Source organism: Colletotrichum aenigma (assembly GCF_013390185.1).
Source record: "Colletotrichum aenigma strain Cg56 chromosome Unknown KSG_Cg56_contig04, whole genome shotgun sequence".
Taxonomy (NCBI): Eukaryota; Fungi; Ascomycota; class Sordariomycetes; order Glomerellales; family Glomerellaceae; genus Colletotrichum; species Colletotrichum aenigma.
In genome coordinates this window covers 964,875-986,256 of record NW_023500910.1, presented here as the reverse complement: position 1 = coordinate 986,256, position 21,382 = coordinate 964,875, and the positions used below count along the sequence as shown (strand labels likewise).

At 57.9% G+C, this 21,382-nt stretch overlaps 3 protein-coding genes across 3 annotated transcripts; 2 read left to right on the top strand and 1 right to left on the bottom strand.

The window, feature by feature from the left end:
- Positions 1 to 1,267: 1,267 nt before the first annotated feature.
- COG5 (Conserved oligomeric Golgi complex subunit 5) lies at positions 1,268 to 2,623 on the bottom strand (the record flags this gene model as incomplete). Its single annotated transcript, XM_037321407.1, has 1 exon — positions 1,268 to 2,623. The coding sequence occupies one exon, from the start codon at positions 2,621 to 2,623 to the stop codon at positions 1,268 to 1,270; it is 1,356 nt and encodes a 451-aa protein (XP_037178794.1).
- Positions 2,624 to 3,639: 1,016 nt separating this feature from the next.
- Positions 3,640 to 5,419, top strand: CGCA056_v006155 (Uncharacterized protein; the record flags this gene model as incomplete). The annotated part of the gene is made up of 2 exons (XM_037321406.1): positions 3,640 to 4,191; positions 4,373 to 5,419. 2 exons carry the CDS (start codon positions 3,640 to 3,642, stop codon positions 5,417 to 5,419), a joined length of 1,599 nt encoding a protein of 532 aa, XP_037179684.1.
- A 12,659-nt stretch (positions 5,420 to 18,078) lies between these two features.
- On the top strand, positions 18,079 to 20,215 carry dvrA (C2H2 finger domain transcription factor dvrA; the record flags this gene model as incomplete). The annotated part of the gene is made up of 2 exons (XM_037321405.1): positions 18,079 to 18,575; positions 18,631 to 20,215. The coding sequence occupies 2 exons, from the start codon at positions 18,079 to 18,081 to the stop codon at positions 20,213 to 20,215; spliced, it is 2,082 nt and encodes a 693-aa protein (XP_037179685.1).
- Between the last annotated feature and the right edge of the window lie 1,167 nt (positions 20,216 to 21,382).

The following is a 21,382-nucleotide window of genomic DNA, read 5'->3' as shown; positions in this document are numbered from 1 at the left end:
CTGGGAATTTCTCAGATATCGAGGTGCGTGGCTTGGGGGATTTTATCCTGCGATGAGGCCTTCACGATGTGGGTAAGTTCGAGGACGATCGTCAAGGGGTTGGCCCCGTCGCCCCGGTTTGATGCGACGGTTACGCGATTTAGGACCTTTTCAAGTCCATATTCCAGCCATAGGATAGCATGTATTTTGTCAGCAGGGTGATGAGTAAACAAAATTGCAGAGAGTTGTCCGTCGTCGTCGTCTTTACGCTGCCCTCGCATTCGTTATCGGCATTAGGGCGTCGCACCTAGGGCGGTGCCAAGGACTTTACAGGAAGCAACGCTAGAGCATGATTGCTTAGAGTTGGAATACAATTTTTAACGGGGACCTCCTCCCTCTCTACCGCCCGCCGGTACGAGTTGCTGCCCACGGGAAGGGAGGGAGATCATGGTTCGGCCGAGGCAACCTAACAGCGCCGTGTTTTCGGCAGTGCCATTCAATAGGAAGGAAAGGGAGGGGCACGGACAACGTGGGGATGGAGGGTTTACATGACTGCCGTACGTGCGGCGGCAGTTGAGTTTGCGAGAACGAGTCGGTGGGCTAGGGCAAAAGTGGTTTCCCCTGACTCGGGGTTTGCGTTCGTCTCAACAACAAGACGGAGAGGACGGACTTGGTTGTCCGGTGATGTGCGTTCAAGATATCAACGCCGTTGAAACTCCATCACGGCTTGGCGTTCAAGAGATTATCCATTCTCATGGCTCTCTCTACCTGTTGAGAATACAGTCCCTTGTCCCGATGTCCCTCACAATGCTCCGATTTCGAGGAAGAGTCTTTGACAGTTGCAAATGTTACACAGAGCCACAGAAAACCCACAAAACTGGAGCTGGAAGTGGACATCGCGGGTTTCGTCGACGGCGCCGGCGCTGGATGAGCCCGCCCACGTTAAGGGTCTTCAACGTATTCTGGAAGGGTGGCCGAGTTGGTTATGGCGCCAGGTTAAGGTCAGCTTAACATCTGTTTCCTGGTGGGGCAACCCGCGCGAGTTCGAGTCTCGTCCCTTTCATTGATTTGTTTTTTGCCTTTCTTGATAAATGCGACAACAAACACCTTTTTGCGCTCCAATGACGGTGAAAAGTCGATGATGCAAATTGAAAGTGGTTGAGTTGCGACTCTTCACCATGACCAGCCAAACCTGAGCTTTGGCAAAACATGCAAACTTTTCCTCGTGACCGCTAATGCATTCGTTGCATTTCATCATCATAAAGACCCGACTCCAGAGACATGTTTCTCACCTCCCAAGGTTGTTCACAACGCTGCCAACCATGACAGCAACCTCCCTCTCCCAATTGCCCTCGCCCCTCCCCTTCCCCTTCAGCGCGCTCGGCATCTCGCACCCCCTGACAACGCACTCCCTCACAGCCTCCCCGACGCTCGCCCGGTTCGTCCTCAGCGTCCTCGCCGACACGCCTCCCCGGTTCACAATCTCCTGCACCCGCGTGCCCAGGTTGCCAGCCATCGTCCTCCAAAAGTAGCTCGCCAGGCTGCCCGTCTCGAGGTATGCCAGCAGCGGCTGCAGCATATTCGTCTGCTTCTGCGGCGTCGCGACCAGCGGATGCGTCGGCAGCTTCGTCGACTCCAGCACGACCTCCAGAGCGACAATGTTCTGGCACCGCGCCGAGATCTCCGCCAGCGTCCGGTCCAGCGACGGCAGCTGGCCCAGCGCCCGCGACAGCGACGCGATGGACGACTGCAGCGCCGAGCGGAAGTAAACCTCCAGCGCCTGCAGCAGCAGCGTCGGCGTCCACCGCTCGCCCTTCATCGCGGGCTGCGGTGACAGCAGGAACAGCGTGACCATGGCTGACACGGTGCGCGCCTTGGTCTCCTCGCCCTGCGCGAAGGTGGCCGAGTTGGGGATCGTAAAGTCGCGGATGATCTTTTCAGCCGTCTCCCTGACGGACCGCTCTATCGGCGCGATGACGCCCTCCCGCAGGGTGCGGATCGCGTCCACCTTGCCCAGCCCGTAGCCCTCCTCCCCGGGTGCAGAACGATCCAGCACCTCCCTCAAAGAGAGGAGGGTATGCGAGCAGCGCACCAGCGCCCTGTGGTCCTCCTTCTTCCCGGCCGCAGCAGCCGCAGCGCTTACACTACCGCCCGCAATCTCGGCGTGCTGGACCTCGAGCTGCCTGCCGAGCTGGAGACAGCGTCCGACGGAGCGGCCGAGCTTCAGGGTCTCCCAGAGGCGGGTAGCGACCTGGCGCACCTCCTCGGCCTCGGCATGCTTGTCAATGACCTCCTTCTCGAGCTGGCGGTAGCTGTCGTTCAGGCTCTTGATCTGGGCGTCGAGCTCGCCGATGATGCGCTTGCTGGCGGCGTTCTGCTCGTCGGTGTACTGCAGCAGCGGGGCGGCGGACTTTGTGGTCAGCACGTCGATGTGGGAGTCGATCTCCTGGGTGTCGAAGAGGACGCGGGAGAGCGGGGTGGAGAGGTCGAGGGGCGCATCGTTGGGGTTGTTGGTCGCGAGGACGAGCGTGTTTGCGAAGGAGGCGGGGTTGAAGTCGGGGGAGAGGAAGGTCTCGTAGTCGATGTAGGAGGGTTCCTGTTCGTCTTGGATGGTCATGATGGGCGGATTGGGGCCATTGGCCATGTGTTGTAGGCGCAATGGGTGGTGTTTCGTCGAGGGAGGTGGTGGTGTTGCGTGGGTGTGAGCTTGAGCTGGTGGAAGCTCTGAAGGGAAACCAAGCTCCAAAGTGTCCTGTCTCTCTCTGCTTGATGCAATGAGTACGTACCGGCAAGCTTCGCTGACATAAGAGGTCGTGGCTGGCGAGATGTGGCTAGTGAATTGTTCCAATTGTGGCTCGCGTGCCAGCCACCCACCAGCCCAGCGCACGGTCTCCGCAGCGCCCATGACGCCAAGCGGCACTAAAACCAACAAAAAAACAGTCAGCAAATGAGGGACGAGATCAAACTGCGCGATATTCCCGGGGTCCCGTCCCAGCCCGCCAACCCGCCTCATTGTTTGTCACTCTTCTCTCCTCCCCCCCGGTCTTTGTTTCTCTGTGTTTTCCTCCCGGACCTTCGGCATCTCCACAATTTGACGCAAAAGAAAAAAGGCAAGCTGCCCATCCGCCCATTCCGCATGGGGCCGTCACCCGCGTCCACTCCCACTCGACCTTGTTGATCATCAGCGCATTCCTTCCTCCGGACTGGACGACGGACTCGAAAGCTGCGAATGGGATTGGCACCGGCGAATTCTCGCTGAATACGCACTCGCGCGATTAGTCGAGGGAAAAAAAGAAAAAACATTGGATACGCCGCTAAAGAGTTGCGCTACTACGCCGTCTTTCCGAAGCTTCCATATACCTTGTCATCCATCCTCTTTAGCACCTATCAATCATAATTCCACCACCACCACCACTTCGTCATCTAACATCTCTCGACCTCCGACCTTCCTCTCTCTCCTCGCCGTCGTCGTCGTCGTCCGCTTCAATCGCTCCCAATCCGCCAGCAATGTCATAACCTCTAAACCATCTCCCCTGCGCCCGACGGCCCTTCAATTCCCCCCTCACGGATCACCTTCGCGCACCGCCGCCCGAAACGAACGCCTCATCCGAACCCTCCGAAGACCCCGAAACGACGACAACCTCCTCCGAGCCGTCCAAAATGCATCTCCTCCCGCTCTCCCTCCGCGACCTCCTCCCCCTCCCCGACGGCGCAAACGCCTCCGACACAGTCCTCGGCGGCGTCCACTTCAACCGCACTCTCCTCGACTTCTGGAACTACACCCTCTACTCCAACAACACGCTCTCCAACGGCTCAAACTGCTTCCTCACCCAGCAGCCCTACACCCCCGTCGCCCTCCTCCCCAACGGCTCCTTCGTCAACTCCACATGGTGCTACGACCCCATCCGCTCCATCGGGCCCCGCGCAAAGGCCGGCGTCGCCATCGGCGTCGTCTACGCCGTCGCCCTCATGCTCATCCTCGCCTGCCTCAAGAAGCACGGCCGCCAGTATCTGCCCACCACGAAGCGCTTCTACCCCGTCGGCAAGCGCTGGCAGTGGTACTACGCCATCCTCGTCTGCGTCGCCGCCTTCATCAGCCTGTTCATGACCATCGACGTCGACCGCTTCTGGGTCGTCGGCCTGCCCATCATCATCAATAGCTTCTTCTGGTACCTCCTGCAGCAGTTCACCATGGCGCTCGTGTGGGAGGCCGTCCGACACTGGGGCAGCTGGAGCGAGCGGCAGTACATCGACCCTGACCCCTTCATCCTCCGCGAGGGCGACAAGCGAGACAAGTTTGAGTTCTGGCTGCCGTTGTGGTACTACCTCTGGCTATGGCTGGCAAGTTCCTCCTCCTCCTCCTTCCAAGCTTCCCTAAACTAACAACCCCCAGAACTTCTTCCTCATCATCCCCCGCAACTGGGGCGAAATCGAAAAGCAGCGCTCGCCAGACCAAACCGCCGCCCGCGCCGAGCCAAACGCAACAGACGTCCGCTTCAAAGTCGCAACCTTCTGCCTCGTAATCTGCTGGCTCACCATCGTCGCCTCCCTCCGCCACTCCATCCTGCACTACTACCCCCGCAACCGCGGCGTCCTCAACAAAGCCCGCGGCTTCATCCGCTACACCCCGCTGCGCTTCAAGCTCGTCATCCCCCTCGCCGCCTGCCTCATCGCCTACCAGGGCCTCGTCTCCTTCCGCTGGGACTACTCCGTGCTCAACACCCAGGCGAACCTCGCCGCCGTCTACGCCGGCGGCTACGGCCCCGCCCTGCTCATCCTCTGCATCCAGATCGCCTACGGCTTCATGTCGCCCAACGAGGACAAGGAGCTCATGCGCCAGCGCCGCGTGCGCGAGGCCGAGATCGACCACGACCTCGGCATCGTCGCCAAGCCCGCCTGGTGGAAGCGCGTCACCCGCGACGACCACCTCGTCGGCAAGATGTCCATGCGCGACCGCATCGCCCGCAACGTCCGCGAAGTAGGCGGCGTCCGCGCCCCCGCCACCCAGCAGCAGCAGCAGCAGCAGCAACAAGCCTACAACGACGCGCCGCCGGAGCAGCAGCAGCAGCGCGAGATCGAGATGGGCAACATGGGCGGCAGCAGCTCCAACGCCTCGACGCCCGTACGGCCGGGCTTCGACGCCGCAAAGGGCTCCACCTTCTCCTCGTACGCCGGCAAGTCCGACCGGCGCCGCCAGGAGCGGACGATGAACGCGGCCGCGGAGCTGCTCTTCCCCAACTCCGGGGCGGGCCGGCCGGACCGCGCATCGGAGCTGATGCAAGACGGCCCGCCGCCCTCGTACACCGACGCCCAGACCCGCGGCAGGTCGGACAACGCCTCGCTCAACTCCCTCAACCCCGGGGAGCGGAGTAACAGCACCAGCACGGCCGTCTCTGTCTCGGGGCAGCCGCAGCAGGTGAAGAGTATGCTTGATGTATAAAAAGTGAGGTGACCAGCCCGCCGAATGAGCGGGCGTGTGTAAGAGATGGAAATGGTCCAAACGTTTAAAGCTCATGAGCAATGACGACAGATATAGTGTATGGAACGGCGTTCGGGGCACTGTAGCCGGGCTTTGAATCCGGAGTAGGCAGACTGTATTGTATGCATAATGGTATTACTAAACCTCTATTGATCACATATCGCCACATGAGACTTGTTGATTGCCCGAAAGCCGTAGAAACAACCCAAATATTATAGCACGAATAGTCAACGTTGACGGCGAATCTCAGTGACGAGCCATCAGCGAGGCTACCACAAGATGCCTAGCCATTGCTGCCGCTGTACAAACACGGTCGACTCCGTCACCTGTACCGTGCAGCTGGAGGACCACGACGGAGGTACCTCAGCAGCCTCCTGCCGTGCTCCAACTCCGCGGCCCGGCCGTCTGCGTATCGGGACGTGACAGCTCATGTGCCTAAGAAGCTCGCAAGCACGTACGTACTTCCACAGACGAGAAGAAATGAGTCTTTGCTAGCCGGGCAGTTTCAGTTGGCTATCCGTGCAGTGTTGTACTCTTTCCCGTGTATTTGATTTCGTCGTCGCTACTTTTATTGCTTTCGCCGTCGTTTATCGTTATCGTCATACTCATCACTACCCCTATTGGTTCTCTCTACTGCTATTGTCCTCATAGACGTATTACGTATATTGATTAAAGTTGTAGGGAACGATGCCTGGCGAGCTGACTGTCGCTCACTGCCTGGCTGGCAAAAAGTCAAAGAAATAGTCTCGACGGAGAGACCACCCGGCGCCAGAAAAACAGGTCGTCCGTCGTCTGCGGCCTCTGCCGAGTACATGCCGTGGACGCTCGGGGCATCCACCGGTTGCAATAACCTGCCGCCCGACTCAGCATCCCGGCTCGGGTTGGATGTCCAATCCGCTCGTCAGCTCCTGGGCCGAAGAGTCTGATGCGTCCAGACGAGGCCCATTCGTCACGGCGTCGTATTGTTCCGAACGGGCAAGCCGTCGTCTGCCATGGACGATTCCCATGTGCAGAGGCACCTCGCCTCACATGGGAAAATGGATCAGCAAGACTGCAACGTCGTGAGCTCCGTCGTCCGCCCGTCACGGCACTTGGCTTTCCCTCTTCCTCTCCTGCACTGTCGCCGCAACATGTGAATACCCGCAAGCCCAAGCACCATCACGCAAAGTTGCGAGCCAATGACTCGCCTGCGGCCATCTCATCGCACGCGCAAATGCCACCAGCAGAGTCAAAGCAGCGGGACGTGTCGTTCATCCAATGGCAGCGGGCAGATAACCCAGGAACAGATCTTAGTCCATGCGGAGAAAAAGCAACGCTGGCGTGAGACTTGGGCGAGGTACGTCCATGGCGACCGGCAGGGCGGCGGGAGAGGCAGGCCACAGGTGCGGTAAAAAAGCTAGGCACGGCGTTGGAACGGTCCAGGTGACTGAGAGCCTTTGAAATGGCTGACAAAAATGCCCGTCTCTAAAGATGCAGGCCAGTGGCTTCGGTCCCGATCTAGACATCCTCTATTTCGGCCGGCCCATTCAGCCACCGGGGAGGTGTCTTCGCCTGGGTTATCGACAGGTCGGCCATCCGGTGTGTCAGCCCGACAGCTGAGAAAATGCCCGTCTCCCACTGGCAGACGAGTGCGTTGCTGGCATCTGCGTTGGAACAAAACATTGGCGTCGAGCGCAGCCACGGCCGCCTCTATGCGTTGTCTGCATGGCACGACAGGGAGTCGCCCAGGAGAAGAGCCTCTCGCCGAATAAGATGGCCTGATGGGGGACTTGTACAAACGGCATTCCGACCAACAAGGCCTGTTTGCGTGCGGCTCCCGCTGCAGCGAAGAGGCCATGGAGCGATCAGATAGTTCACGTTAGTCCCTCGGATGCGAGCCCACGCACATCTATGCTGTGCGCTGCGACGGAGAAAGCTCGCAGCTACTGCGTGCCATGCATGGCGCTATTCATGCGTCTTGATGCGCTCTTGCTCCCACGTCCCTGTCCCTCCGCCCCGACGAACGATACGGAGAGGATACGGTGCGTAGCGCAGACTGTTCGGCCGTAGGTGGTTCGAAAAATGTTGCGATTCAGGTCCCAGGGGATCCGTGTTGCGAGCGGGAATCATAGTTCGCTGGAAGGCTGCGCGGGTGAGGTTGGATGACACCGAGGTAAAGCCCGTCAAAAGAGCGGTGAAGAACGCCGATGACAGAGACAGGTGTTTAGGACGGGGCGTAGGGCGAGGCCCGCCGGCTTGGAGAACAAAAGCCTCAGGGATATGCCTAGCTGAGGACTGGAACCAAGTCAAAGAGCTCAGATCGTAGTTGCTCGCAAGATGGTCGGATGGCCTTGACATCTAGGACGTTAATGACCGCTGTCGTTATCGTTCCCTTGGGTGGCTTGTCACTCTGCCTGCAGATGGCTTCTCATGGTGCGGAAATCTCAACGCTAGCGAGCTCGGTGCCTTGACCAAGCGTGAACGGTAAAAAATTGATAGCGTTCTAAGAGTAGCTTCGCTCATCGTCAGTTGAGCCATCAACTCGGGCTGTCTGTCTGCTGTCCCAACTGACGCTAAGATTTTGAGGTGTCGTTAAAGCGGCGAGGAATGAGGGGCAAAGATTGTTCAACACCAACACTTATTCCCTCACCTTGCAGTTGGCACCGCTCAAGTTCGTTGTCTGCTGAGTCGGGAGCAACATTTGACAAAGTTTGTCAGCGATCAAATGAGAGAGGGTACAGACATACGCTCCAACGCCAAGAACAGAGCAGATCTTGGGGTGCCCTCGTTCCATGCGCAATGTGCAACGAAGCGAAGGCGATGGGCACTAGGTATTGCTGGACCATGGGCCCTTGTCCTCAGTTGCAATCATCCAGTCTTGAAGGGTGTGGAGTTGCTGTCTGCACCGTGCCTTGCATCGTGCAGCTTCACTTTTGGGAAGCCGCGGAAGATCTGGAGGTTGGCTGCCAGGTACAGAGACGGTGCTGTCACGATGGCCGTTGATGGAGCTTCACACAGCCAGCGGTCAACAGGGACCACCCCAGATAAGATCTAGGGCCAACTTCACGCTGTCGCCCCCGCCATGTAGCATCATCTGGCGCAACACTACCACCAGCAAAGTTGGCAGTTTGCGGATCGTTTCGCTTCACTCCATCAATGGTATGAGACCGCCCATTTTTGCTAGAGCGACTGCTTTTCCTGTGTGCTCTCTATCGTCGTTGCTGTTGTAGTCGCTACTGTTATTATTACTGTCATTGTCGTCTATCGTCTGCGTCCTTCGTCTTCGCCCCCGTTATCATCGTCAATCGCCGTCGTCATCAAAGTCACTAAGTACACAGGAAAAGTGGTCGCATTAGCACAGGAAAAATAGCCGGTCTCAATGGTATTTGTGGTTGCTGTATTAGCATCTACTGGTGGAAGCGAATTGAGCGGTACGGTGCCGAGGTGGATATGTGCCTGCTCACACGTATGTTCAAACGGGTTTCGATTTAATCTGTCGTTGGCTCAAGGCCGTGAATTTGTCTCTAAGCTTAACTGGCCAGCCGGCGCTTATGCGATTGGGGATACCCCAGAGGCTGTGTCATTCTCGATCATGTCTCAGTCTTGTAGCGGTGAGATCAGGGCGCCGTCACTTGAACCACTTCAAGTCAGATCTCGGGACCCTCATGAGCAACAAAAACGAGCGTGGCTGGCCGTGTCTCAGGCCCGAGAAAGGTACCCGTGAGCCACGACCTGCCGCGTTCAGAACAGGGCTAAGGAACCCATCCAAGGGAGCAACATCGAATGACTCAGAAGGTATTCGATCGCATATCAAGTGGTATTGTGTGCGTTGATGAATGTATGCCGTTCCGTAGTCGTGTCGGCCTTTTTCAAGGCCGCTGGCATTCACATCGTCAGTGACTTGGCGGGGAGTCGTGAAATGTCCAATCTGCAGAACGACCGAGTCAAGGTCTACCGCTAACCTTCATCCCGAACTGCATTCACAGGGTCGCAGTCAAGACGGATATGCAGATTATCCCAAGAAAATCGACCAGGGCCCATGCAGCTGTATGCGGGTGCCGCCAACCGCGCCGCTTCAGTCCAAGTAACCTGCATACTGCTGCAGCCTCCCACGCGCGTCCCCCAAAACGGCATCCCGTTTGTTGGCAACAATGGCTTCTTGTGCCCTCGCCTCAATCCCACAGGTGGTTGCACTCAATCTGAAACGGGCCAAGCTGCGCGTCCTGTGGGCGATTCTAGATCAAGCTCCCTGGTCTGCTGTGCATCTTCCGTTCGCAGCATGACAAGACGAGCTCTCCGTGTATGGTTTGGGCAAAGTCTGGCGAAGGGCGGGTATGCGATGAAAAACTCTTTGAATGACGATGGAAATCGGAAGACAGTACGAGGACCCCGAACGTCCGCTGGGGAAGACCTTGTTTGATGCTGAAGGCCATGAACGTGTCGTTGCGAAGAAGGCACCAAAACGCTGTCATTCGTAGTGGGATGGAAGGATCTGGCCCTAGGTCTTGATCAGCGGTCTGATGAGTTTGCGCCCTCTTCTTCTTCGCTGACGGACAGCAGTAGCATGCCGCTAAGCCGTCGAAGTGCCAGCATCTTCCCAGCATCTGATGGGACACGCGAAGCCAGGGACGGGGATTCCGATGCATCGTTTCACCCGTGCAGAGTTTAAATTCTCCATTTTCCGATGAGCGAAGTAGTCCCCTTTCCACGGCGTAAGATGCCACGCGTCGATCAATCAGATTTTGTGTCCGTGTCGGGCCAGCTCGCCATTATCGCAGTGCAGCCTCGTTGCGCCAAGAACATGAAGTTCGCCCTGCAGCAGGAAACCAACCCATTGTGAATAGACGGCGCCGTATGATATGACAGCTCATCGAAAGTTGAAGAGCGGTTAATGTCGGCGACGTGTAGTCCAGCCGTTGTAAAGTGGCCCCATCCGCAGCTGAACCGTCTACCTACCATGGGCTTTCGCAATGTCATTCAAATGCTGTGCGTTGAGCGGCGATGGGCGGGCGCTCGATGCATGCACGTTATTTACCGCAAGACAACCGAAGAGCGTTGGAGTAGTCATGCGTCGGTTGACGCGGTAAGCCAATTGATGCTTAACGAAAACCAGGAAGCCTGGCGGTGAGGTTGTTGATGCCCCTGGCCTATGATGACATCTGGTCTTGGTGATCTTCAGCGCAACTGTGGACCTCTGATCTGGGAGGAATTCTGCGATACGGCGCTGCAGATCAGTGGATATCCTAGCCTTTCAGAGGGCGGCAAGCGCCAACAACGGTGTGCAATAGGACATTGTCATCATGTCCCTGCGACCATCCCCCAGCGCGCGGGCAAGGGTGAAAGTGGCAGACTGCCTGCCAGCCCCCCGCGTTCGGTCAAGGGCGGGGCACCATCGGCAGGTTTTCAACCCGAGTGCCATGTACGGTAGACAGAGACGTGAGAGCATGCGCGCACGTAGGGTGTTAGGGGACTTTGTTGAGGAACTGTCTGACAGGAGAAGCGGATGTGCGAGTAAATGCGGTGTTGCGACGAACAGGAAGGTTGGAAGATTTGAAGAAGAGTTTTGCTAGCCGGGCAATGTCCAACAACGCGTGTATTCCGTATGTCGCCTATTATTGTCCATTATTGTTGTTCATTGTCGTCGTCGCCGTCGTTATCGTTTTCTCTACTACAATCGTCCTTATCCAAGTATCGGTGCCAGTGATTGCCAGGGAGAACCGCAAAGCTTGTGACGATGGCGGCTGGATCAGGTCGGGGAGCTGAGGCTTGAAGGCTAGCGAGGGATGCCAGCCTAATGATGTGGCGGTCCTAGACCTGCTAGACCCAGGCCGGGACCGAAACATTGGAATCGACATCTGGCTGTAATAATTGAAGCCGTCGACGGTTGCACGACGGCGATGAAAGACAACGCAGACCGAAATTACTGGTCGGGAGGAAGGTGTTTAGGTGGCGCTTGTCCTTCTCTCGGCCCGGAGCCTCGCTAGCTTAATCGCGAATGCGATCTGGGAACTCGAGTTTCAAGCACTCGAAAACGACGAATCCACGGGCAGTTTGCGAGCTGTAAGAAGCCTTGGCGTTTGGGATAGGTGAGGAGCCAAACATTTGCTTCCGAAATCCGTAGTGCAAAGCAGAGTCCTCTGGCGAATGTCTTGGCACAGCGACAACCTCTTGACCAAGGGAGAGCTGTAGATGTGCATTGGGCCGGATCCAGGCACAGGGGATGCTCACATCATCATGGTGATGGTGGTGGTTGTCACGGGACGAAGGCGGAGTTAATCGCGGTAGTGAGATGTGACGGTGATGACTTGGTGTTCCGCCGGTGTTGGTGTAGGTGTTGGCAGCAATGGTGGTGGTGTGTGGTGCCTGTGCCGGGTCGGACCTGGTCGGAGCCCAGCAGCTAGGATGTAGCTCTCTAGCGTACGTCTATCGACTGTCACCGTCGAGCACCGTTTCGATGCCGTATCATTTGCATCACGCCGGGCTCAGTTGTGGCCGGGGAAGGGAGAAATACACTCGATATCGCCGCGAGCTCCTGGGCGGAGACAAGGGAGAAAGAAACCGAAGAGACCGAAAAAGGATGTGCAGACAGACGCGACAAATCGTCGGAAACAGTGCCGGAACATCAGAGAGATGATTGGTAAGAGGTTGATTGATTGTCCTTTGTCTAGCGCCTGCCATGTCGAGAGAGTGTGAGGGTTGTGTGTGTGTGTGTGTGTGTGTGTGTGGTGTGGAGGCCGAGGAAGGCGTACTGGTGTGCGTCTGGCGTGCGGCATCCCTTGGGCTACTTCGAAGCCAGGTACCGACCAAAGCCAAAGGCTGCAGGCTAAAAGGGCCCCCGGGAGCGTGGGATGGCGAAGAATGTGTAGATATGTCGACGCCGTGATACCGTGACCTGGGGTGTTGGGTGCTGGAATGGAAGAATGGGCTCCGAGATGCAGAGATGGCAGATGTGCCGATGCCGATTGCGACGGGGATGCGGATGAACAAGGAGGAAACGTGGTCAACGGGCGGGTGGAATGGGTGATTGTGGGCTGTGTTCTGTGTGTCACCGATGGCACCTGGACTCCGTGACTCCCTGAGAATCTGCAGCAGGGCGGCGAGACATGATGGAGGGAGAGAAGAAGAGACATGAGGTGCGCTTGCGAAGAAGTGTGACTGCGAGTGCAACACCACAGGGAAGGCAGAGACAGCGAATTCCTTCCTTCCACATTCCTTATTTGGCAGGGACGGGAAGGCGTGAGGCAGGCAGGCAGGCGTGGGCCGTGGCTTCCTTCAGCCGTGGCACTGGACTTCCTCAACCCACCTCCCGTCAAGCATCCGGCAACGGCAATGGCGCCTTGCGATGCTCCTGCTCCTTTTCCCAGGGAGGTGGTCAGCTCCTTCCTTCTTTCAATATCAGACATGGAAGCCTCAGGAACGCCAGGCACGAGGCAGGGAGGCGAGGAAGGACCTCACCTCACTATCCTCTCATGAGGAGGTACCTTAGACGCGGAAAGTACACTCTGATCTCGAATTTTCTTCATCCCGCGTCCATCTACAAGACACAATATCAGATGCGCTTATTGTTGCACCAGAGACTCATGATGCCCTCGGTTAGTCAGGGCCAGCCGATATTCATCAAGATGCTTCCGCGCTCAGTCGTCCATCGTTATGCGCCTCGGCGAAAATGTCTTTACGCAAAACGGAAGCCACGGAAGGAGACGGACGTAGGGTCAAGGTCCAGGTCCATGTCTGGGTTCGTGTTTGGGTCAAAGTCCAGGTGGACGCAGCAATTAAGCTCACCTCGGCCGGCCATCAATCTGGCACCCGCGTGGTTCATGCTCTCTCCCATTCCCGTTCGGCGTCCCGCAGGTCGGGCGAGGTAAGGTTCCTCAAGCCAAGGTAAGGGTCAAGGAAAGGCACCTTAAGGCAGACGGAGGCAGGCAGTGGCCCGTGTTCCAGGTGTTCCGAGCCGTTTGGAGCCGGTGCCGGCCCCAGTTCGTCAACTTGACGTGGTTTCCTCTTTGAATATAGTGCACCCGGTCGTATGAGGGCGCGTATCTTGGTACGGGCATTTTCTATCAAACGGGCACCTCGCCGATCCCAGGTCCAGGTCGGGCCCTGTGCCATAGCTACTATGCAGTATGGACGGAGACGGGACTGGACCGGCGGCGCCTCGATTGCGGGGTGGATTCGTCGCTTGGCGGGTTGACGGCGGCGCACAGGCCCCTTCCTGTTCCTAGCCGTCCACGTCCTCCAGCACCCGTCCCCCCGCCCGTGTGGTGATCCAGGTCGTGAGTGGCTTTTTATAGAAGGGAACCCCCCGTGGCCCCCCTGGCGCAGAAGAGAGTGAAAAAAGAAAGGTCGTTAGGTTGATGGTTGACAGGGACAGGGACTTGGACGGGGGCTCACAGACGCCAGCAGCTACGCAATACCTCTTAAGGTGCCGTTGGGTGGGGCGCAAGCAAGGTAGAGGTACCTGGGCGAGGTACCTCGACGGTGTGTCCCTGGGTGCCTTGACATGTACCTGGCCTAAGCCGCGCTAGCAGATGCTCCCAGCTGCGAAAAAGACGACTGTGAACCTGTGAGAGTGCGCCCAACCCCTCGCATGATGCAGCGAAAAAAGAGGGGCGGGGCAATGGAGGGGGTTGAGGAGGGGGAGGGGGAGGGGCACGGGAGGAAGAGGGAAAAAAAAAAAAAAAAAAAAAAAAAAAAAGGTACCTCGGCGGTGGAGGAGGGGCAGAGGGGTACCTGCCTCTCTCTGCCTGCCTCAACCTGGGCTCCTGCCTCTCGTCTGCATCTGCAAAATGCAGTGCAGTGCAGACGTGAAGCGTGGAGTCTGTTGCTACCTTTTTCTAAGATTGTCGCCGACCACTCTATTTCTCCCTCTTCCTCTCCGTGTGTCTTTTTTACAGGAAAACACAGATATGGATGGAAGGGGCAAGGATGTCGTTGTCGTTGTCGTTGTCGTGCTGTCCGTCTGCCGTACCTGCCGTGCCTGCTCCACTCTGCCTGCCTTAGGTACTTAAGGTAGGTACACACTTAGTATTGCGGGCATTGTTCACCGTGCCTTCCACGAACGTTGCTTTCTGCGCTGACAGCTTGCTGCTGCAGCCAGGAAGCCACAGAAAACTAGCAAGTGCCTGCCTGCCTCAAGTAAGGTGCTTCCTGCCGCTGTTGCTGTTGCTGCTGCTTCTTGCCTCGTGTGGCCGCGCCTGCTTCCTGCCATCTGCCGCCCGTCTGCCGCTTCCTGTTCTTTGCAGAATTCGGAGGAAGAGACTGAGTACCTTAGGTACCTACCTGCCTTGCCTACCTATCTGGGACGGGATGTTGAGGCAGGTGCGGAACCTGCGGCTTCCCCTCGCGACTGCCATAAGATAGACCTGAGATGAACTCTGCCCGAGATGGAAAGAAGCAGAAGGTTCCCGATGTCGTCGTACTTGCCCGGTCCTCGCTCGTGTGCTTATTGCCGCCGCCGTCGCCTCCCCGATGCCGTCTCCGCCGGTCATGTCGGATGTCTTTGGGCCCCCCTCCTCTCTTCTGCTGTCGTCGCCAGTGCACGTCAACTCCATGGAAGGTTCCTCGTCACCGCCAACACCACCATCACTGCACAGCCAACACCCTCCCGTCCCTCGCCTGGACACCGACCACCACCACCGTCCTGGCTGCCGTCGTCGCCGACACGCACGCTCACAGCCACCTTCTCGATGTTTTCCTAGCACGGATGTCCATGGAAACAGCTCCCAGTGACACTCCAGCTGCCGTCATCGCCCCTCCATCTTCCGTCGCCGGCGCCCACTTTGCTTCCTCAAGCAAACAGCTTCAAGACAGCCATCCCCAGGGACCGACCCAGGGACCCAGGGATCTAGCTACGCAGGCTTCGTGGCACCGAATGCATCCTGCCGAGTTCTCTCTGCGTCCGTATCCGTCCAACTCTGTCTTTTGTCTCCGCCTGCTGCTCAGTGCTGCTACCCCTGCGGAGGGTCGCAGGTCAAGTCAGGGCAGCAAGACAAGGCGCCAGCGACGGCACGAGACAGACAAGGAAAAGCCAGCCAGCGAACGAAGGGCAAGGTTCCTGGCGGGCTTGGCTTGCCCAAACTGAAAGTTGCAAAGTCGCTGCCAACAGGTTACTGGCAGTCAGTCGTCGGCCCTGGCCCTGTCTGGCTGTCTGTATCTGTCACTCTGTGTCTGCCCTACTGCACTACATCTGGATCCACGGCCTTTTTGACCGAAACCCACTGCCACCTTGCGCAGAGTGACAGACAGATGGAAACCGCCGCACCAACAATATCCGCCGTCAGCAACAAGCATCAGCATGCGACTCTGCTCAAAGTCAAGTCAACCCACCAGAAGCCTCCATCGCATCCTCGGGTGCCCGGCCAGTCACAGGCACAGAACGCCTGTTCCCCATTTAACCACCACTGCCTTTGACTTTGACCTCGTCAACCTCGACCGTCAATCCCCAGCCTTCTGCCAATCGCCGTCCGTCCCTCGACCTTTCATCCCGTGTGCCTGGCTATACTCGAACCCACGGACGGCCATTAATCCAGGAGTCAGAACATCACATCTCCTGGACCTGAGATACATCCTGGCCGGACCTGATCCAGTCAGCCCAGCCCAGAATCGGTACCTTACGTCTGGCCCTGGCCGCCCTGGCCGCCCTGTCACCTTTGCCAACCACCCCCCCTTGGCCCCGGCTTTGGAGTCACCACGTTCTCCTCCTCCTCCTCGCAGACGCCTCGTCGCTTGCTGTGCCCGCTAGCCAGCCAGCCAGCCAGCCAGCCAGCCCACCAGGCAAGGTACTTTACGGCGGCGCTGGATGTATACGGTCTGCGCTACGGATGCCTTCGACGCTGTCCTCCTCCACCACAACCACCGCCAACCGACACCACCGCCTCTTCCGTTTTCCACGAGTCCGTCAGAAAGCCGCCGACTGCGTCGACAGCTTCCCTCTGCCCTCGGCTTCCCGCTCACGGACCGCAAGCACTCCCATTTCCCACCATCCCGAACATTATCGCCTCCCGTCCGTCGTCAGTCCGTCCGTCGTCAGTCCGTCTCAGTCTGCGAGCCCCCCAACCGCCCGGCTGACTGGGATTCCACAATCAAACCGTCCGACTTTGATGGTGCAGGAGTGTACTCCGTACCGTCTGTACCCCTTCCCCTTGTACCTCCCGCCAATCGACTCCACCGACACCACTACCGCCGCCAGCTCCTGGTTCTGACCCTGACCCTGGCGCCTGGCCCTGACTGTGGCCCTGGACCTGGCCTGCCCGCCCGCCCTTGTGTCCACCCAAGGCCGTCTCGTACCGCCTACCCTTCTGCTCGCTTTGAGTGCCATTAACGGCCATCGTCAACTACTTACCAATCCTCCCTCGCACCTCGCAGCCGACGCTTTTCCTCTTTCTTTCCCTCTCCAGGTCCTCGACATTCGTCCACCTTTCCGTCTTCTATCGGAGCCGACCTCTTTGAGCTCTCTTGACCGGCAGATCATACATCGGCCCAGCAACAACCACAACGGTTCTGAATACCGGAATACCTTCCCCACAACTCTGCGTTCAGCGCTCCGCCGCCTTGCGCTCGGCATTCAACCGATCATCGGTCAGCAAGCGCAACAAACGCACTGTAAACCGGCAACTCTCGAAATCGCAGAACCAGGAACGGGACAGACGCAAAGCGTTTTGTGCATCTTCGCCTCCTCCTGCTCCTGAAATCGAGCTCCTCCAGAAGGCCGGGAACCCGTCACCTCGGATCTTGGTTGGCATTGGAACGGACTGCATTGGCTCTGCGATAGCCCACAGACGCTCCCACCCAAATTCGCCGACCTGGTGCGCCGGATCCCCCCAATACGCACCCTCCTCAGAGGAGGCTGGTTGGCTGGCTACTCCAACCTACCCAGAACAGACTCTGCCCAGCTCTCGACACTACGTCCCGCTAGACGTGAACGAACGCAAGCAGGCGCAAAGCCAGAGGCAGGGGGAAGAAAAGTCAGCGAAGAACCGCTGGGAACCACTTTGCTGCAGCCAGCAGGGTCAGATCAGGGCACGTCTTTCATCATCGACCATTCATCGCCACACTCCCCTGGCAGTCCTTTTCTAGAGCCGCCTGCCCCTCGCCCTACCAACTTGTCTCTCTCCTCTTCGTCCTCCACTCAACCACGCTACCTTTACCGACCGTACCGTAAAGAGTACTCATACCGGCCTTACACCTTGTCCAGCAAACCACCCCACCCCACCCAGGCCCAGGATTCATTATCGACTCGCCGTCGCATTTCTACCACAATTCGTCCACCTTTACCTCTTCACCTTTGTGGTTCACGACATCTTTGTGTGTCGCTCCTCGAACCTAAGCTGCCGTCAGCACCGCCCACAGTTTGGAAGAAGAACCCCTCGCTTCCGGAGATACCTGAATGACTTGATATAACCTTTTTCATTCTCTTTTTTTTTTCTTCTCCCTCTCACCTCCGCCCTCCAGCCTTCTCCGCCCGCACAACTTCGGCTGAAATAACCCTCAACCAAGCCTCCGCAGGCTCTTCTCTCCGCACGTTCCGTATTCGAGTGGTCTCCCAGCCTCGCAAGCTTGCGTGCACACTTATTTGACGGTTGCGATATCCCACCGGATCGCCGCCAATACTGCTTGCTCACGCAGGCTCTTCAATACACATCATGGCTGCCGCATTCAGACCAGTTAATTCGCCGCTTCCCGCTGAAGCCAAGGCTGACGACAAAATGACGACGTCGCCCACTACCCCGAGACCCAGCACCGCACCGCACCCTCAGACGCCGCAGACTATCCCAGAGGAGGTGAAGACGCCAACGAAGGCCACCTTTGGCAGTGGCAGCGGCGGGTTGGCATCACAAAAGCCGCTGCCTAGCTCACCATTTCCGCAGGCTGTCCAGGTCCCCGAGAGTGCCGAAAAGGTCAAGACACCCACGAGAGCAAACTCGCAGCATTCAAGGAAATCAAGAGACTCCGAGGACGTCGACATGGACGAGTCAGATGGCGAGGCTGGCGAGGATGGCGCAGGGTCAGACGATGACAGCGTCAATGCCGACGGTACTAGGTCCAGCAAGAAGAAGAAGTCGCAGCGATTTTACTGCACCGACTATCCACCCTGCAACCTGAGCTTCACGAGAAGTGAGCATTTGGCGAGACACATTCGGTAACGAGAATAACCCCACCCTCTAGTTGCACTAGTTGCTGATCGATCTACTTAGGAAACACACTGGCGAGAGACCATTCCAGTGCCACTGTTCGCGACGGTTCTCCCGGCTTGACAACCTGCGACAACACGCACAGACGGTGCACGTTAACGAGGACATCCCGATCGACTCCCTGGCAGCCACCGGCGCGCGATTCCAAAGGCAAATGCGCACCGAGCGCGTACGTCAGCAGGGTGGCAGAGCCCGCTCGTCAACCGCTGGCAGTGCATCTGGCCCGGTAAGAGGACACTCCAAGTCCCTGTCGACATCCAGCATCGCCAGCGTCGGCTCCATCGGCCCTGCCTTTGGTGGAGTGAGGGACGATCTTCGCCGACGGCCCCCTCCCCTGGTCATGGCCACCGACCCCCGGTCTCGACTTTCCCTTGAGTCGTACCGAAGCGATGGTCCTTACGGCTACCGCCCTGTGTCGCCGACCGAGTATGGCACGCCAACTTCCGCAACGTTTTCGACGACTGGGCAGAGCAGTCCGCGATGGTCTGGTATTGCGTCTCCTACCACCTCCCACTCTCGTTCCCAGAGTATGTATTCTTCGGGTTCCAGGACTCCAGGACGTCGTCTCAGCGTTCCCTCGGGTGCAAACCCCTTCCAGTCTCCTCACGGAGGACCGGTCAACCGGGTCATGTACGGCGGCCCCGTGAACGCCTCCAACAACGGTGCCTACTCCCCGGCCGCGAGCAGCCATCTGGCCTCTCCCACAACACCGACTTCGGGCTGGTCTGGCCGACGGGACTCGACATCATCCAATGCCGATGAAGCCTGGCGCCGCCGCACCTGGCACCCTGATACCAGGAACTTCAACACGAACACCAGCCACCTCAGCAACGTCCTGACGCCCGGCCAGATCCAGCCAAACCCGGCACCGCCCATCGCCAATGTGACAAACCAACAGCAGACCCTGCGACTGCCTGGTATTGAGTCCTTTGACCCGCTGCCATCCCGACAGATTTCGCCGCCGAGGCGCATTCCGTCTCCCATGATGGTGGATGAAGCCGCTCACCCACCGGCGCTTCTTCCGGGATCCGATGCGGCTGCCGATGGCCGAAGGAACGTCGCACAATGGGACATGGGGCTTCATCGAGGCCTCACGAGACTGGACATCACCAACACGACGCCGCCTCGCGATAGCGCCGGTGCGTGGGCGAATGAGGTGAACCAGGCGGTGCAGGCACAGGCAGAGCAAGTGCGACTGAACCCACCGACTGTGCGGTTTGAAGTTGAACCGCCGTCGTACTCTAACTCGAGCGCGTTCACTCGCAACCACCACCACACCATGTCGATGCCTTCAATCGCATCCAGAGAGACCAAGCGACATGGTTGGTACCATGGACCCACCAACAGCCACGTTCATGGCCCTCGACCCGAGGCACCTATCCATGAGCCCCGTGGTCCGCACGTCAACAGAATGATCCACCCCAACATGAACCATTTCACCGGCTTCCCTGCCAGGCAGGCCGAGCCGCAGCCACCCCAGCAGCAGCAGCCGGGCGCCGATCGGACTGGCAACCCCGATCCCCTGAGGCGTCTGGAGGCGTTGGTTGCCGTCGCCACTAGCGAAGGCACAACCGCCGCGGCCTACTAGGCCGGCCAACTATCATATATCACGAATCTCTTACCATTCTCCACGGCATGGTTTACATACGCTACGACTGATGACTTTTTCATATCTACATGTCGGCAAGGAGCATCGAACACTCTGCACGATATACGGTCGCTTTTCACTCATGATATCCCGTTTTACCGGTTGGTGGGCAATTTGCATCTTTTTCTCCGTTGGCGTTGTTACATAGCGTTGCTTTGGTATGTTTTCGTTGGGGCGTCGCCGCCCGCATCTCTCAGCTCACCCCGTTTCTGTCGCTTATTTCTGTTATGGTCTATCTTGATATCTGGACTTTTGTCCGCTTTCTGTCTTGTTTCGGGGCCGGTTGCGAATGTTTCTCAGTTTTACAGTTTCATCTAGAGCTATATGTTTGGCCTTTTCTTGATTCCCCGTAACGCTTGCTCACGATCAATGAGATACCCACTCATTATGGGATGCTGAGGTGGTGGATAGTAATATGTCGCTCTTCTGGCGGTTGGAGTCGGGCATCTCATGTCCGCCTGCGAGCCCGGCTGGGCTGGGAACTGGAAGGATGGACAGGTGGGCTAGATACCCGAGCTTGGTTTTCCTCTAGTTTGCGAGACCAGGATGATGCTCAAGACTTTTTTCTTTGGTGGTTGATGGATGGTTCCGAGGCCATCGCATGAGGGCGGCATACATCTGTCTGTAGGGCGTACAATTGGCAGGAATAACGACGCATATGCTTTGAAATGGTTCCGTTTGACACATGCTTCTGTGACTGTGGTGTATTCGGTGCCGTCATAGTGCTTATCGGAAGATTTATTTGCTTGTGATCCAAGGGCTCTGCTAGGCTTGAAGAAGATGGCCAGAGGTCTGCCAGCCTTTATGCATGATGATGTTGGCGTCGGCGGTAGTGGATTGTTCTGGAACCAATCAACGGCGTTGGCGTCTGGGCGATCCCAGAAATTGTCGCGGGGTTAGGGCGCTAGATTAGCTGACGCCCCGGCTGCAACTGGTGGCGGATGAGGGGTGTTATCCGGCCTGCTGGGAACGCCGATCGGTCCCGTGGTTCCACCCCCGCCTGCCGCGCCGTTTGTGGGGCCTTTTCGGAGTTGGTCTGGGATTTGGGCCGAGAGCGCCGGGAGAGGGGTGGTGTTCCGTGGAACTTGGGGGATTGAGATGTAAGCG